The sequence below is a fragment of the Xenopus laevis genome, chromosome 2S (genome assembly GCF_017654675.1).
Source record: "Xenopus laevis strain J_2021 chromosome 2S, Xenopus_laevis_v10.1, whole genome shotgun sequence".
NCBI lineage: Eukaryota > Metazoa > Chordata > Amphibia > Anura > Pipidae > Xenopus > Xenopus laevis.
This window is the reverse complement of record NC_054374.1, coordinates 48332109-48349862: the sequence shown is the minus strand read 5'-3', so window position 1 is coordinate 48349862 and position 17754 is coordinate 48332109. Positions and strand designations below refer to the sequence as shown.

Below are 17754 nucleotides of genomic sequence, written 5' to 3'. Positions count from 1 at the left end.
TTGTTTTCTTTTTCCTACTGTGTCTATCCACGCTTACTTTTATACAGCAGTGTTGCCCAATTTCTGTTTTGGGTTTTATGCAGTGTAACTAATTCTTTCTCAGCACACAAGTTCATTAGAAGGTATTCATAGATTTGCCCTCAGGTGTATGTTGTTAAGAATGAGTGAAACTAAATAGTATGGCAAAATGTATTAAATCATGGTAGTTAGCAGTTAAAATCACTCTGAAACTGTGAGTTGGAGATTTTGAAATCCAAGAGTAAATGGCTGAAAACAGTAATTGCAAGAATATAATCGTCTTTGTGTTTTCTTCATATGAAGGAAATTGCTTGTATATTTGTCCACAAAAAAATAACATCAAGAGCCATTGATTAAAAACTGCATTTATCAAGCTGTTCCTATTATAAATGCAGTAATAACAATAAACTATACTGTAATCTACATTGGATTGCTATCCTTAAACCATATTTTAAAATGTATGCTGTTTTTTATCACTTTGTGCAGAAAGAGGCGTATATGTGAATACTATGCTAAAGCCCTGGGTACAGAAGAAGCACTGCACGTAAGATACTGTGTTTTGCAATATATTTTTAATATAGAATATACTAAAAGCTCTAAGAAGGCACTTTTACCTTTTTAATAATTAAGGTGTTGACTACAATAACAATTATAAATTCTTCTACATTGCAGGTCTGTAACATAACATTTTTATGATATTTTTAGTGGTTACTTTTACTTTTTTAGGATAAGGTTATTTTATTTTATATTATGCGTCTATACTTGAATAGAAAGCTGTTATGCTTTATGTAAGAATTTTCTATCCAGTTTTATGAAACACTTTAATAACTGCACTGATAAAATGTAGAACTCTCTTATTTGAAAATCCACTAAAAAGATTTGAACAAAAGAGAGAATATCAATGGGCTATATTGTATAATTTAACTAGTTAAAAAGAAAATCACTTTTGGGGGCACATTTACTAAGGGTCGAATATCGAGGTTTAAAGGAGAAGGAAAGCTCCAAGACAGTTTATTGCCAACAGATTAGCCACAATAGTGCAAGCTAGAATGCTATATTTATTCTGCAGAATGCTTTACCATACCTGAGTAAACAGCTCTAGATACTGTCTCTGTTTGTTTAGGATAGAAGCTGCCATATAAGCTTGGTGTGACATCACTTCCTGCCTGGGTCTCTCCCTGCTCACTAACAGCTCTGAGCTCAGATTACAGCAGGGATGGGATGAGGGAGGGGGAGAGGAGCAAACTGAGCATGCTCAAGCCCTGCCCTGGAGGTTTAAGATGAAAACAGGAAGTCTGATACAGAAGCCCATGTGTACACAATAAAAGGAAAGAAATGCTGTGTTTCTTTTGACAGAGGACTCAGAGCAGCATTACTTTGAGGGTTAACTGGTGTATTTATATAGACCTTTCTGATAAAGCTTACTTAATTTTAGCCTTACTTGACCCTCGAAGTAAAATCCTTCTAATTCGAATATCGAATTCAAAGGATTTTAGCCCAAATCCTACGATCAAACGATTCGAATGATTTTAAGCGATCGATCGAAGGATTTTTCTTCAATCAAAAAAAGCTTAGAAAAGTGATGGGGAAGGTCCCCATAGGCTAACATTGTACCTCGGTAGGTTTAAACTGCCGAAGTATGGATTCAAATTTTTTTTTAAAGAGACAGTACTTAGACTATCGAATGGTCGAATAGTTGAACGATTTTTAGTTCGAATTGAAGTTGAAGGTCGTAGTAGCCTATTCGATGGTCGAAGTACCCAAAAAAATACTTTGAAATTCGAAGTTTTTTTCATTCGAATCCTTCACTTGAGCTTAGTAAATGTGCCTCCTAAAGTAGAATTGAGAAATAATATGTATTGTTTTATGTTCAATGCATTGGGGCTTACAGGCACTGCACTAGCGAAATCCAGAAATTACATCCAGGTTGAAGCTAATCGTATGTTCACTGTTTACTAGCATCTATTGTGATTAGTTTATTGCTGAAAGCACCTTTATAAATAGTATTGATGCATGTTCAATTTTGTCCAAACTTGTCTGATGTGATCTATTTGGATTTTGCCAAGCATTTGATACTGTGTCCCACAAATGACTGCTTTCTAAACTAAGGTCTGTTGGGCTTAATTAAGTCATTTGCACATGGATAGGAAACTGGCTACAGGATCGGGTACAGAGGGTGATTGTTAATGGTACATTCTCTACTTGGAGTAAGGTTCTTAGTGGGGTCCCTCAGGGCTCGATACTGAGTTCACTTTTATTTAACTTGTTCAATAATGACTTTGGGGAGGGTATTATAAGTAATGTATTAGTGTTTGCAGATGACACAAAACTATCCAGCCCAAATAATTCCATCCAGTATGTGGCATCCTTGCAAAACGATCTTGACAAACTGCCTATCGGGGCAGCTAAGTGGCAAATGAGATTCAGTGTTAAAAGATGTAAAGTCATGCACCTTTGTGGGATGTAAAAATATCCATATCCCATTAATGGGACTGCACTATACAAATTCATTATGGGAAAAGACCTTGGAGTCCTTGTAGATAATAAACTTGGCTGTAGCAAGCAATGCCAGTCAGAAGCATCAAGGGCAAATAAGGTATTGAGCTGTATTAAAAGGGACATTGATTCATGGCAGGAGGGGGTCATTCTTCTACTGTATAGAGCACTGGTAAGGCTCCATCTAGAATATGCCATACAGTTTTGGTCTGAGTTTTGGTGCTCAAACAGGACATTATTGTATGAGAGGGTACAGAGAAGGGCAACTAAGCTGGTAAAATGGAAAATATTAGCTATGAGGAAAGACTGGCCAAGTTGGGGTTGTTCACGCTGGAGAAGAGGCGATTAAGGAGTGAAATAACTATCTATAAATATATAAGGGGGTCAAATAATAATCACTCTAATGCTTTATTTACCAGTTGGTCTTTCAAGCTGATGCAAGGTCACCCATTCCGATTAGAAGAAAAGAGGTTTCGCCTAAATATTCAGAAGGGATTTTTTCCAATGAGAGCTGTGCAGATGTGGAATTCTCTCTCTAAATCAGTTGTACATGCTGATACATTAGATAGCTTTAAGAAGGGGTTGGATGGCTTTTTAGCAAGTGAGGGAATACAGGGTTATTGAAGATAGCTTATAGGCAGGGCCGCCATTAGAAATCACGGGGCCCCGTACAACAAAATTTTTGGGGCCCCCTGGGCCCCGCCCACACTGACGACCAAGCTCCGCCCCATATCCCGCCCACATCGCAGTTAAAAGACCACACAGACATCAGCGCTAAAAAAGTAACCCCCCCCCCACACAAGTTGTAAAAAGCTATTGATGGTCAGGGCCCCCTTATAAAAAAAATTGGGGCCCCAAAAAAAAAAAAATTACAATTTTTTTTTTTTTAAAAACATTGGTGGCAGGGGCCCCCTGTTAAAAAAAACTTGGGGCCCCAACAAAAAAAAATGTAAAAAAAACTAAAAAATAAACAAACATTGGTGGCAGGGGCCCCCTTCTAAGTTAAAAACAAATTGGGGCCCCAAAAAAAAATTTGAAAAAAAATTAATTTTTTTTTGAAAAAAAAAAAAAAACATTGGCGGCAGGGGCCCCCTTATAAGTTAAAAACAAATTGCGGCCCCAAAAAAAAAATTTGGAGAAAAAAAAATTTTTTTGAAAAAAAAAAAAATGGTGGCAGGGGCCCCCTTACAAGTTAAAAACAAATTGGGGCCCCAAAAAAAATTTAAAAAAAAAATAATTTTTTTTTGAAAAAAAACTGGTGGCAGGGGCCCCCTTACAAGTTAAAAAAATTTGGGGCCACCAAAAAGAAAATTAATTTTTTTTTTTAAAAAAAAACCCAAAAAAAACAATGGTGGCAAGGGGCCCCTTACGAGTTAAAAAAAAAATTGGGGCCCCAAAAACAAAAGTTTTAAAAAAAAGATTGGTGGCAGGGGCCTATAGAATATTAAAATAATACATTGGTGGCCAGGGGATTAAAAAAAAAAAAACACAAACTGGTGTTCAGTAGAATTGAACTCATGGCTTCAGTACTTCAACTTCGCCTCCTTTCGTGACTTCGGGTCTTTTCACCGCTTCAGGACTTCGGCTTCGGCTGTTTTCGTGACTTCGGGTCTTTGCGCTGCTTCAGGACTTCGGCTTCAGCTGTTTTCGTGACTTCGGGTCTTTTCGGCGCTTCGTGACTTCGGGACTTCGGCTTTTTCCGTGACTTCGGGTCTTTTCGTCGCATCGGCTTCGGCTTTTCGGCACTTCCGCATTCGGCACTGAAGAGGCAAGACGTACGGCTCGGGCGCTCGTAAGGGGGGCCCGGATCTTCAAAAAAATGCAGCGCTGCCGGGCCCCCCTTCATGCCCGGGCCCGGTACGCTTGTCCCCCCTGTCCCCCCCTGATGGCGGCCCTGCTTATAGTAGAAGTTGATCCAGGGATTAGTCTGACTGCCATTTTGGAGTCAGGAAGGAATTTTGAGAGGCTTCATATGGGATTTTTGATTTCCTCCTGATCAACTAGCATTTAGGCAGGTTAAAAAAAGAGTTAAGAGGTTTCACTTGATGTTCATGTGTCTTTTTTCAAAATAATTTACTATGTAATGCTTTTTTTTTTTAAAGTAGATTATTACAGCCAAAACATCCAGTAGGAATAAATGCCTTTCCTATTTCAGAGATTAAAGCTACTCAAATGATCATCATGTTGTTCATGGTTATGCACAAATAGAAGAAAAACCCTGCTTCCCTGATGTTTGATTTCATGATTCTAATTTCTCTAGACCAGCAGATGTGCAGATTTGTATCTGTGGTATACAGGGACTAAAAACCTTGCCAATATTGGCAACAGTGATCTTTAGCACAGCCCCCTGCTGATTGGAGATGTGTATGCCAGCTCCTCCATTCATATCTATATAAAGTATATACAGTATGTCTAGTTGTCTGAGTATCTTCTGCTTGTCTGGCACTCATGGGTGTCCGCAGAAAATTTTCCAGGGTGGGGCAAGGAGGCATCTGTGGGCGGGCCTGTGAGATAGGTGGGTGTGTCACTGCCATCAGGGGGTGGAGCTATGCCACGGCGATCAGCCGATCGCCGGGTCAATCAAGGAAATCCTTCACAGTTTCCCTAATTTGAAAATCCATCCAGGAAGTTTTGACCCGGGCAACCCTTCAAAATACCGGTTGTCTGACAAGTGGCAACCCTAGTTCACACAAAGATGGCAAAGTGGCAAGTACATGTATAAATACCCCCAGAACTCACAAACAGATGGCACAGGGGCAAATACATGTATAAATACCCCCAGAACTCACAAACAGATGGCACAGGGGCAAATACATGTATAAATACCCCCAGAACTCACAAACAGATGGCACAGGGGCAAGTACATGTATAAATACCCCCAGAACTCACAAACAGATGGCACAGGGGCAAGTACATGTATAAATACCCCCAGAACTCACAAACAGATGGCACAGGGGCAAGTACAATAAGACGAAACTCCAGCACAGTGCTGGAGTTTCGTCTTATTGAGCATTTGTTGGAGGTGCCGTCCTCCTTTAACCCCAAGCACCGGTGAGGATACTGAGAGACCAGGTGTGCTACTGCTTCTATTTTGCTTGAACAGGGGCAAGTACATACATAAATACCCCCAGAACTCACAAACAGATGGCACAGGGGCAAGTACATGTATAAATACCCCCAGAACTCACAAACAGATGGCACAGGGGCAAGTACATGTATAAATACCCCCAGAACTCACAAACAGATGGCACAGGGGCACGTACATGTATAAATACCCCCAGAACTCACAAACAGATGGCACAGGGGCAAGTACATACATAAATACCCCCAGAACTCACAAACAGATGGCACAGGGGCAAGTACATGTATAAATACCCCCAGAACTCACAAACAGATGGCACAGGGGCAAGTACATGTATAAATACCCCCAGAACTCACAAACAGATGGCACAGGGGCAAGTACATGTATAAATACCCCCAGAACTCACAAACAGATGGCACAGCGGCACGTACATGTATAAATACCCCCAGAACTCACAAACAGATGGCACAGGGGCAAGTACATACATAAATACCCCCAGAACTCACAAACAGATGGCACAGGGGCAAGTACATGTATAAATACCCCCAGAACTCACAAACAGATGGCACAGGGGCAAGTACATGTATAAATACCCCCAGAACTCACAAACAGATGGCACAGGGCAAGTACATGTATAAATACCCCCAGAACTCACAAACAGATGGCACAGGGGCAAATACATGCATAAATACCCCCAGAACTCACAAACAGATGGCACAGGGGCAAGTACATGTATAAATACCCCCAGAACTCACAAACAGATGGCACAGGGGCAAGTACATGCATAAATACCAGCAGAACACACAAACAGATGGCACAGGGGCAAGTACATGCATAAATACCCCCAGAACTCACAAACAGATGGCACAGGGGCAAGTACATGCATAAATACCAGCAGAACACACAAACAGATGGCACAGGGGCAAGTACATGCATAAATACCCCCAGAACTCACAAACAGATGGCACAGGGGCAAGTACATGCATAAATACCAGCAGAACACACAAACAGATGGCACAGGGGCAAGTAATTGTATAAATACCCCCAGAACTCACAAGTACAAGGCTGCAGACTGCAATAGATAGGGCTTTCCTTCCTTCGTTTTCTCCCGCGCTGCAATCTGTGCTACTGGCCAATCAGATGCTCCCTGGCTGCTCTCTCTATCTGTCACAGCTGAAGTAATACGATCCGGCAGCACCGTGACAAGGGAGGGGGGAGCGAGCAGCTAGGGAAGGAGCTAAAAGAAAACTCTGCTGCACAGAAGAAAAATCTTCGAGGGATCGCGACAGAAACCACAGTAAGCTGGGGCCAATGCACGAACAGGTGGAAACTTGTGCACTGCCCCCTCTTGCCCCCCTCTGTGGACGCCTATGCTGGCACTCTGTTTGTCTGTCTGCACATGTAGGTAAAGATAATGAAAATAATGTTATGAACATGTTTTATGTAGCCAATTCCTAAAGTACAGTGTGACGTTTGTTGTTTTAGTTAAGTTTTAGTTAAGTTTTGCTGTTTCAGTGCATTTTGCTAACGCTGCCTATATGATTTACAGTAAAGGTCTATGTGTCAGTGCGGTTGGAAGTACCGTGTTCGTGACAGATTTTCCAACCGCACGTGACTTTAGGTGTGGCTATCAGGGGTCACTCACTCAGTCTCTCACCCACCTTGCACACAGGTTAGACTAACACAAAAGCACCCCAAACACCAACCAACACCCACAAAACGTATTCGCTGCCACCATCTATCATTCACAGGCGATAGAAACCTAGTGTGACTATTCCCCTGTTCTCTCTTACAGGTAATAATTCACAATACACCTACTGATTCAACAAGTACTTCAGTATGCAGAGGGTTAAGGCTCACAGTTACACTCTTTCAGGCTAGGTTCGTTTAGAGCATCAAAGACAATCTTATTAAATTCTCTTTAATATTATAAAAGGTATAACAGTGCAAAATACAAAAAAGATGTTACAAAAGAGACATACATTCAATAATACAAGTACAAACAGTTGTAAAATAAAAGGGAAAACATGGAAAACCTATACTTAACTCCAAAGATATAGAATTCCTGGTCCTGGAGGCAAGGGGAAACAAACGGGATAACTTCCAATCGCAATTGGTCCTCCAAAGTAAATCCAAAGTTTAGTCAGAAGAGCTGACTATTTATTAGTGATTTCAGGGCATCAGGTAACTGCACACTCCCCCCTCTCTCTGGAATGTAAGGGGGCGTGGCCTAGCAGGACACAGATTGAGTTTTTATGACCTCCTGTGAGTAGGAACTGGACCAAGAATATAATGACCATAACTCCTTATTGGAACATAGGAGAGAGATGATATTATATTCATTGGTTATTAATTCTCTCAGGGATTCCATAGATACTAAACATCAATACTGTGTGACCTGCCCCTGCACAGATATCCATATCTAATACACAGAGTACCAAACCTAGTCATGTTTGGACTCGTTGGAAAGATGAAATTGCCTTGAACCCATCATCAGTTTTTTATACTGTTCGTACAACAGGTATGGGTTCTGTAAGGATAAATATATTTGAGTATACCTTATATGTGACCTTCACTTCACCTTTGAGGGTCTTCCTGGGAACTTTACGTTCTCACTCCTTGGGCTTCCCCCTCCCCATGGAATGGCTCTTATCAGCCAGGGCATGGAGGAGGGCATTACAGCTCTGACCCCTCTGACCATAGTGAACAGAGGCCTGTTATATGTCTGATTTAGATGCTGGTAGAAATATTTCTCATGATACCTTGGCCTGTTTTATTAACTATTACAGGCCTGTATCATGACAGTCAGTGATGCAGCATCACATAATAAGTTATATCTCCCAAATTATTATAGCACTGCACTGCTTTCTCTCAGCAGGAGAGAGCAGGATACTGACTTTGCTAGGAAAGAAATGCAATTCTCCTGAGTACCATTCAGTCATTTTTCTTAAAACGACCAAAGCAAAAAAAAAAACAAAAAAAAACAAACACTGAAGATATTACACTTTCAGAATAAATTAAGCAGAACTTACATTACATTTTTAATTTGTTCCTAAAGCTACAGACCTCTGTTCCCTTAAATGACAGAAATCAGATTGCATTGTTCTTATAAGAGCTTATTAAACTTCCAAAAATTGCTCTGTTAAAGCTTTGACCTTTTAGCAGAAATAGTAACATTGCGGAGTAAGTAAAAATTTATGTTCTAATTAGTGTACACACTGTAACCTTAGAAAATATTTTCCACAATTCTTTTGTCAAGGTCAAATAAACCCAAGGATACAGGTGTTATTCAAATAGTAAAAATGGAGCTGGGTAACAAAAAGAAAGAAGCTTGTCCTTCTTCACTTTTTTTACACAGCATATTATTTAGATTTTGCAGTGTTATACCTAAGCCTGCTTGCATAATTATGTATATATGTATATTTTTACTTATATAAAGCTACTAGTATATGCAGTGATGTACATTTTTACAATACAGAAAAGAACAACCAATGCAATAAATCAGTACAAACATACAGATATAGTGAAGGGCGAATGAATTCGCAGGCATGGCTTTGCGGTGAATTTCTGCAGATCGCCACCCACGAATACATTCACGAAACACGCCATTGAAAAATTTGCCGCAACAAAAAAAATTGTCGCACGGATAAAAATAGTTGTGCATCAACATTATTTGGACGTCGATTGACTTCAATGCATTTGGACAAAATAGTCCCGTCAAAATTGTCACACTTCAAAATTATTTTGATGCCCATTGACGTCAATGCATTTCTCGAATTCTTCGCCATTACATGAGTTTTTCGGTGAAGCAAAACGGGACAGATTCACTCACCTCTACACAGATATAAAGTGCCATGTGTTATAAAACATAGGATACCAATTTACCTTACTTCTCCCTTTTCTGAATTAAATACATCAATGCTAATAGCATGGGCCCACCAGTTCACAGTCTTTGGCTCATTGACCCAAAGCAAGTGCTGGCTGACGCCAGTCAGTGGCGTAACTATAAAGGAACTATTGTTTTGTAAGGCTGGTCTTAGGGTGATAGCATGCCAGCAGATAAATCATCTCTTCTGCAGGCAACTAATTTCCTGTAAATGCTTTCCCACCAGCAATAAAGTGAAACGCCAGTCCTTTGACTTAAATGCATTGGGGAAATGTCATTATTTCCCAAATTTTTACACGGTTTCACTAATTTTTTTCAAACCTCTTTTAGGGATGTCTGGGCAGTGGCTGTGGGTCAGACAGATGGCCAGTTAGGGTCAGCTTTGGGGAATAAAATATATGCAGGTATATGTATTTTTGACAGCTTAGATCTGGTTTATGTACCCTTTTAGCATAAGTCAAACTAAGTTGTCTAATGTAAAAACAGGGTGTATTTAGTGTGTATTTTTCCCTTTAAAATGGTGTTGAACAGTAATACAACTGGTACTGCCCAACTGGTGGGACAGATTTCTCCGAGCATGCCCCTGTTTCCAATAGAACTATTTGTATGACAGTTTTATAAGAATCCATTCCCCATACATGTTAAATAGTGAATGTTTCCCCTAGCATGAAAAATCACTGCTCTGGGGCAAATGGGTTACACAAACAATGCCTTGTCAAACAAAACTAAATATATTATGTAATAAAACTATTATATGATCTAAAACTGGAGCTGATTTTCATAATGCTTTCTAAGTGAGTATTATGTGTAAAAGCACTTGATGAATTTCCTTGTGTAATTAGCTCTTTAGTTAAAATAAATTCTCAACTTACAAAATTCTAGCATACATTATCATATGAAATATATAACATGTGGCATTTTATTGATTAACAGCCAGTGCACTATGAAGAGAAAAACTGGTGTGAGGAGCAATATTCTGGTGGCTGCTATACGGCTTATTTCCCACCAGGCATCATGACTCAATATGGAAGGTAAGACATTAATCCAGATCTGTGTACTCGTATGTTTAATGCCTCTCTCCATTTTCCACAAACAAAATGTGACAACTGCTTTCTGGAGAGCTGATTGAGAATTGTTTACATTTGATTTAAGTGATTTTTTGTTCATAAGATTGTTACGTCTTCAGTGCTATTAGGCAGCCTGTTGGGAGGATTTACTTTGCTGGCACAGAAACAGCTACACAGTGGAGTGGATATATGGAAGGTGCTGTTCAAGCTGGGGAAAGAGCTGCTAGAGAGGTACAGTATCTTTGTATAATATTTCATTCTGCAAGCAACCTACATATTAATAATTGTATCACTGCATGCTGAGCAATAAAGGCTAATAATACTTTGGGTATTAACAATAATAAAAAATTGCATTCACTTTGTGAATGAGGCCCACTGTTATGTAGAAATTTTCACACATCCTTCATATTGCTTTATATTGCTTTTTAATGTCTCTACTATAGTTCATCTTTTAATAGAAACACTTTCTGACATTTTGTTACTGCATAAACCAGATGTTTTGGGTGGAATTACAGAAGCTTTTATCAAAAGAAGTTCTGAAACTTGTCCTCAAGTCACACCAACTATGCATATTTTTTTGCATCGCCAAAGAGGATCAGTCATTATCCCAGATGGAGCTGTCAGAATTTCCCCGAATATATAAATATATGTTTATAAATATATGGTGACATTGATCTGTTGCTTTGAAAAGTTATAATCTAAATATGTAAAGTCATTCTTCTGTAAGCCAAACTTCAGTTACCTGCCTGCAAATCCTATTATCACTTTTGCATCAGGTTACCGTTCCCTTTTAACATGTGGTTTGTAACAAATTAATCACTTGTATTATTTGCTCATGTAGGTATTATGCATAATGGGCCGCATTTCAAAGGAAGAGATATGGATGCCTGAGCCAGAATCTGAGGTATGTTATTATTTGTCTCTGTTAACAGATACTGCACCAGAATTAATATGTTTATTGTATGGGTAATGGCATAAGGGCATTTTTGGCAATTTGTTATTTGAGCAGGCGCTGCCAGGGGGTGAGAAATTCCCCTCAGGCGGCAGTAGCCCACGAGTCACTAGGGGCAGCAAAAAGCCACTCCTGGTAACTTTAAGAGCCAAAATTCCCCTTGACCTGCTCCAATGGAAAAATTTAAGCATGAGGTAGTCCAGGGGAGGGCAGAATTGTCTTGGCCACCTCAGTAGCCCCGAAACGCCCCCATACCTGAGAAAAGCAGTTTTGACTTATGCAAGTATTTTCATATTCAAAGACGAGTGGTTTAAGGTGATGTTTGCCCACAAGTGTTTATACTCATATTGTGGTTATACTCATATTGTGGTTATACTGCTTTTCTTATGTATAGATTCTGGCAAATTATTAAAAAAAAGAATTAAAAAGACAGATAACTTCTCGGACCTCATTCTGATAGGTACAGAAGCGTTTTTAGAATGGAGCATTAAATATTTCTTCTGAACGGCATTCATTAGTGGTAGGCTGTGGGTGGTATGTGTGTATTCTAGCTTGCACCCCAATGGGTACAAGAAACAGCAGAGGCCTATATTTACTTAAGTACAGGGCCTTGCTGTGCCTAAAATGTAGCTATGCCATTGAAGTGGTCTGTATCTGATTATTAAAGAGTATGATTTTTCAACAATTATTACCCTAACACTTGTGGGGTTTTAATAAATCAACCCTGCTTTGTGCTAAAAGCCTAGAACAAATATTTCACATTCTGTGAACAATTTTTATTTGAAGAAATAGTAAATGTTATTCAGTTTAGCCCAGAAAGGGCTATAACAAATATTCTTTTGAGATCTAGGTCATTTCATGCAATATTACTTTTCAGTTTAATGCATTCAGGAGTATTCAGCCTCTCAAAAACAGAACTTGCAAGGGCAAACAGCTTTTACTGAATAAGCCCATTAGAACCATGATGCTGCATTTAAAAATAACATTTTCATCCTAACAACTGGCTGTGCTACTGCTTGATAGATACAAACAGGCCTAAGAGTCAAATTATTACAATAGTAACAGGGCTCAGTCCTAAATGGGTTCATAAAATACCATTTAAACATTTTTTTACTTAAATTTATGAAACCACTAAATGTACCAAGTTAGCTAAAACATAAAATTATGCATAACGAAAAGGGCCTGAACTTTGAATTGTTATTACACTAATACCCAAGGTTTACAATGAACATATTCATTTAAAGGCTCGTTATAATAGAATATTCCTGCAATTTCAGCTTGCTACAGAAGAGTACATTTTGGATTTATATCTTTCATTATAGGCTTTAACAAAACCTAGGGAGTTGTTTCTGCAATGGATAGTGGCATCCATGTATGGCTCCATTCCACTGGCCACATCTCAAGGGCATCATATCCCCTATACTGCTAAGTTCCATACTGGCTTCTTGTAAAAGATTAAAAAATGAGGCACATGGGAGGTAATAAGGGAACTTGTGGCAGCCAACGTTAAAACTGCAAGCAGAGTTAGTAATATATTCATAGAAACTCGAGGAAAAGGGGGGAAATCAGCTATTTCTAATATTTATGTGACTGGGGAAAACATTTGTCAGGCTAAAATGTCTCATTGCTGTCAGTTAGCCCAGTGCAGTTGAATTCATTTATACTGTAGACATATGTTTCTCTGACTTTGCACTCAACTTGCAGCAGGCTAAAATAAGTTTTATTGTTTTCTACTGGACAAGTCAAATTGATTGCAAATTAATAGGGTCCCTTTCATTTAAATCTATGTTTTTAGCTGATGGTTTTTATGGCAGATGGTGCATATTTATCATAGAACTGTTTACCACAACCCGAAACCCTACAAACCCAGTTTTAAGGCTTAGCATTTTGGCTAGGGCTCCCCTTGGCTCACAACAAGTTTACAGATATATGAAAACTTTACTGTTTCAACCAATCAGCAGTACAGTAGTTCCAAAAATATTTAGGGAAGAATGTGTTTATCCCAAATCTCACTTTATTGTTTTAGAAAACAAAAAGGTGCTCGCTCCAGATCTTACTTACTTACTTCAAACGGCTTTCAACCTAGGCCACCAAGTCAAAGCTCTGGAACCCTCTTAGGGGAATAGCTCTTTGCAACCTCTGCCCTAAACTCCTTTTCCCCCCATTGGAAACCAATATCATCATAATTCAACCCAACCAAACAACACTGCCAGTATACAAACTATATACCTGTACCTACATATATATACATAACTATAGAAACACCTATTGGTAAAGAGGCGAAATTGTGTTTTCATCCCTTAAACAGCTTTTTTGCTTTATTAGCTCCTGACTGGCTGATTGACACTAGTCATTCTAGACTAGTTTATTATCTGCAAAAAACCCAATCTTGTCTTTTAAGGGGACCCCAACAGTCAACTATCCCCAGGGGGCACTGTGCCTCATGGTACTTAAGGTCAGGTGGTTGTGTAGTGTTTCATGCTTGACAAAGAGTGGAGTGCCGCTCGAAATGTTGCATTGTGCTGCTGTCCTACAATCAATAAAGACAGTTTTATTATAATTGGAATGCTGTCCATTGGAGAAAAATTCCCTTGTCCAATCTATCTTGATATTATTTGCTCCATTTTATCTGTTTTACACATCAGTCTCACCCTCTACCCATGTATCTTCCCCCTACCCACTATGCCAACTTCTCTATCCTTTACATATTTTTCTTACTGTCTCAAGGCACCTGCCTGTTACTAACTTGGTTCCCATTGTGTGTTGCACCCACACATACAACTGATCTAATGAATGGCATGCTAAAGTCATTTCTAGAAGAGTTTTGTTCAGTAATACTTGTACCAGTTCTCAAAATGCTGATAGCTACCATCTGTTTGCCCCCCATTTATGTTAATAGAAAGCAGCATGGGTTGCATTTGACATGTAACCATTGTGTCTGCAGGGTAAACTACAGCTGTTCCCATGTCCACCACTAACAGTGATCCTATAGGATTACGGTTAGTAGTAGACATTTTAACACTAATACAAAGATTTCAATAATTAATATATTAAAGGGAATGTCAACTCAAAAAAATAATTTTATGCCTAATAGAAGAAAATATAATTCTAAACATGTTTACAGTATACTTTCATTACACATTTTCTAAAGTTATTTGTATATGTATTGCTATTGAAAGCAGTGTTTGTATATCCATTTCTATTTGCCCTGGTGGCTGAGACTATGGAAACAATGTAAGACAAGGCAGCTGATTAACAGACCTCTCTGTGCTGGGGAATGAAGACTTTTGTAACATTGTTTAAAAGTAACAACCAGGGGTCATATTTTCTAAAGGGCAAAATGGCAGTTGCTAGCCACAATTCGCCAGAAATCCAATCACAGGGATATCGCCAGTTTACAGGCATAGAGGACAATTCGCTAGTGTAAGAGTACATTGCTAACACATTTTCACGCCCTTTCACCAGGCCAATTTTTCCTCAGGCTAATGATCGTTACTCCGCAAATTCACTAAAGTGCGAATTTTACATTACGTTACCTCTTTCACCAGAGTGTTCTTCGCCAGCTTAGACTGAACTGATAATATGAAGCTACTTTCTCGTCAATCTTATGCCAGGGACATCATATTCTGTATACGGAAAAATCATAAAAATTATTTAAAAATAAACACTGGTGTTTTTTTTCATATTTTACAGTGGGATTGTCTTTAAAAGTTGTAACTATTAAAAAATGTTTTACATTTGAGGGGTATGCCACATTTGTTTTCGGGTGGGCTCATGTCTAGGACAATAGAGAATATCTTTTGGCTTTATTTTGCTTCCTTGAATATTTTTAATAATAAGTGACCACTTCAAGCATTTGCATGAAAATCTCTAATAAAGTCATATACTGTATAAGATCTATATGAACCTGCCCTATTCAAATTGACCTAAGCATAAATGTACTAACAAAGTTTCACTAATCGCTAGGCATAAATGAATGTTAGAAAAAGTTTGCTATGAAATGCTCGCGATGACGAATTAAGACGAAACTTAATCGAAACTTCATTAGTGTTCAGCTGCAGAGACACAACTTTGCATTCTAGTGAATTAGTGTAGTGGTAGTGAATTTGCCCTCAGGAGTTAAGCAAATGCTGTTTTTAATAGCAATTGGTTTTTACAAATAACTTTAAAAGCACTGGAATTTTTTTTATAAATGTATATTGGAAAGTTGCTTAAAATTTTTTATTTGGCAAAATTTTATTTGGGGTTGACTTGCCCTTTAATATTAAAAACTATAATAACAGAAATTGTACTTTATAGAATTTTAGTGAATTGGTTATGTTGAGCTTTTTGTGTTATATTGTCGAATTATTAGCTATATTATTGATATTTTCATTTCAGGATGTACCGGCACTGCCTTTTCCTACTACATTTTTGGAAAGAAACCTGCCTTCTGCCCAAGGATTTGCACGATTCCTCTGCTATTCCACATTTTTAGCTTCAGCTACAGCTCTTGGGTTCTTTGCATACAAGAAGGGTTTTGTTGTCCGAGTGTGATCTACAGGCTGCATAACTTGTTTAATGCTGGATATTTGTACCCTACCAACTACATACTCATGTTGTTCATGTCTGACTCATGTAATTTGTATTGACTTAATCGTGTTGTGGCTCTTTATTAAGGGTTGTGCAGTATACAACTGCCATGACTCCCAGAACTTTGTTGGTAGGTTACACTGAGCCTGATTAGGCATACTTTGGTAACCTATTTGTAATAAAGCAGGTAAAAGCCAGTTAAAGAGCCATTCTTGTCTCAGTCTTTTTATGAAGCACTGTAGGATAGGATAGACCAGCAGGACCATATACTGTAACACTCCTTTTTACCTCCTAATATTGCTCACTCCCATCATTGCTCAAATTGTTTTGACTTCTTTTAGATTGCCAGTTCTACCAATGAAGTTGTTAGTGCAGAGTTTAATTTAATAATAATAAATAATGAATGCTAATGAGAACTTAAAATGTAATGAATATTTGGGTAAAGGTTTATAATGGGGTTAGGTAAAATAAGGCACTAAAATTAGCCCAGGTGCAGTAACCTATAGCAACCAATCAGCAGGTATATTCACATTTTTAAAAACATATATCTTATTGGTTGCTATGGGTTACTGTTTCTGGGCAAACATTTAGTGCTTTTTATTGTTAATTTGTTTGGAACTGGCACACATTTGCAACATTACTTTATTAGCCCAACCAAGCATTATGCAGTTAATCTAAAAGCACTTGCTACTGGACAACATGAAATCACACCAGGCTATTACATCAGCAGTTATTCTATAATCACAGGGGTAGATTGTAGTAATGATGAGAGGGGACAAGGATCTACAATGGTATCCTGTGTGTTTTTTTTATATTAAACCAATCTGCAGGGGAGATTTAGACATCTTCCCCGCAGCCACTGCTGGGCTGATTAATTTCCCGTGTGATTGGTGACCATTGCCCATTTATCAGCCTCTGTCAAGATGTAGTCATTCTAGCTATGTCCCTAGGAAATACTTGGCCTAGAATTTGAAAAAGCACACAGAAGAACGGAAATATATTTCTAGTCAATGGCACTTTCGAACCCCTTAAAGCATCTCTTTATTAAAGTATAAAAGAAAAATAAAACATTTTACATAATGCAAACCTTTCTTTTTATCTCCAGATGGGATTATTTCAGTCAGATATTTATCAGCGATGTCAGGTAATATTTCTGTCCCGCATTCAGTGTAGAACAAAACAGAATTAGAGAAAGGAGGGCTTTTTGTCTAGATTCTGTTTCTGTCAAAAAGCATCAGTTTTGATAAAATGAATGACTTGGTCCTCTACAACTGTGCAAGTTTCCTCACATCACATCATTAGTGTCTTTGTCAGAGCTATTTCTTCTATACTGATGTGTCAAAATGTACCTCTTTTGGGTCAAATGAATGTACATGTTGTTACGTTATTTTATGCCCTCAGGAAACCAGTTAAGCAGCCTTTCAGTGTACTTAAACTTAGATGAGTATCTGCACTAGTAAAAAGGTGGAAAAAAATTGATACTGATGCTATGATACTACTTTTTAAAATATGAATGTACATAAAGTTACCTATAGGTCATGTTGATGTAGATCTGTTTTTGTAAATAATTTTTAGTTGATGTTCCTAAACCTGACTGTTTTGCTAACCTGACTGTCCCATCTCATCCTGTCAGTTGAAGTTTCTAATGCGAACGGACTCCTGCTGCACAAATATGGCAGCC

General features: G+C 38.5%; 1 protein-coding gene across 1 annotated transcript in view; it reads left to right on the top strand.

Moving 5' to 3' along the window:
• Window positions 1-17341, top strand: part of LOC108709416 (amine oxidase [flavin-containing]-like) — a 49021-nt gene extending 31680 nt beyond the window's left edge. The window contains 5 exon segments of the mRNA XM_041583745.1: window positions 505-562; window positions 10416-10513; window positions 10669-10780; window positions 11391-11453; window positions 15882-17341. Coding sequence (XP_041439679.1) covers window positions 505-562; window positions 10416-10513; window positions 10669-10780; window positions 11391-11453; window positions 15882-16037 — 487 coding nt within the window. The 3' untranslated portion in view covers window positions 16038-17341.
• Window positions 17342-17754: the final 413 nt, after the last annotated feature.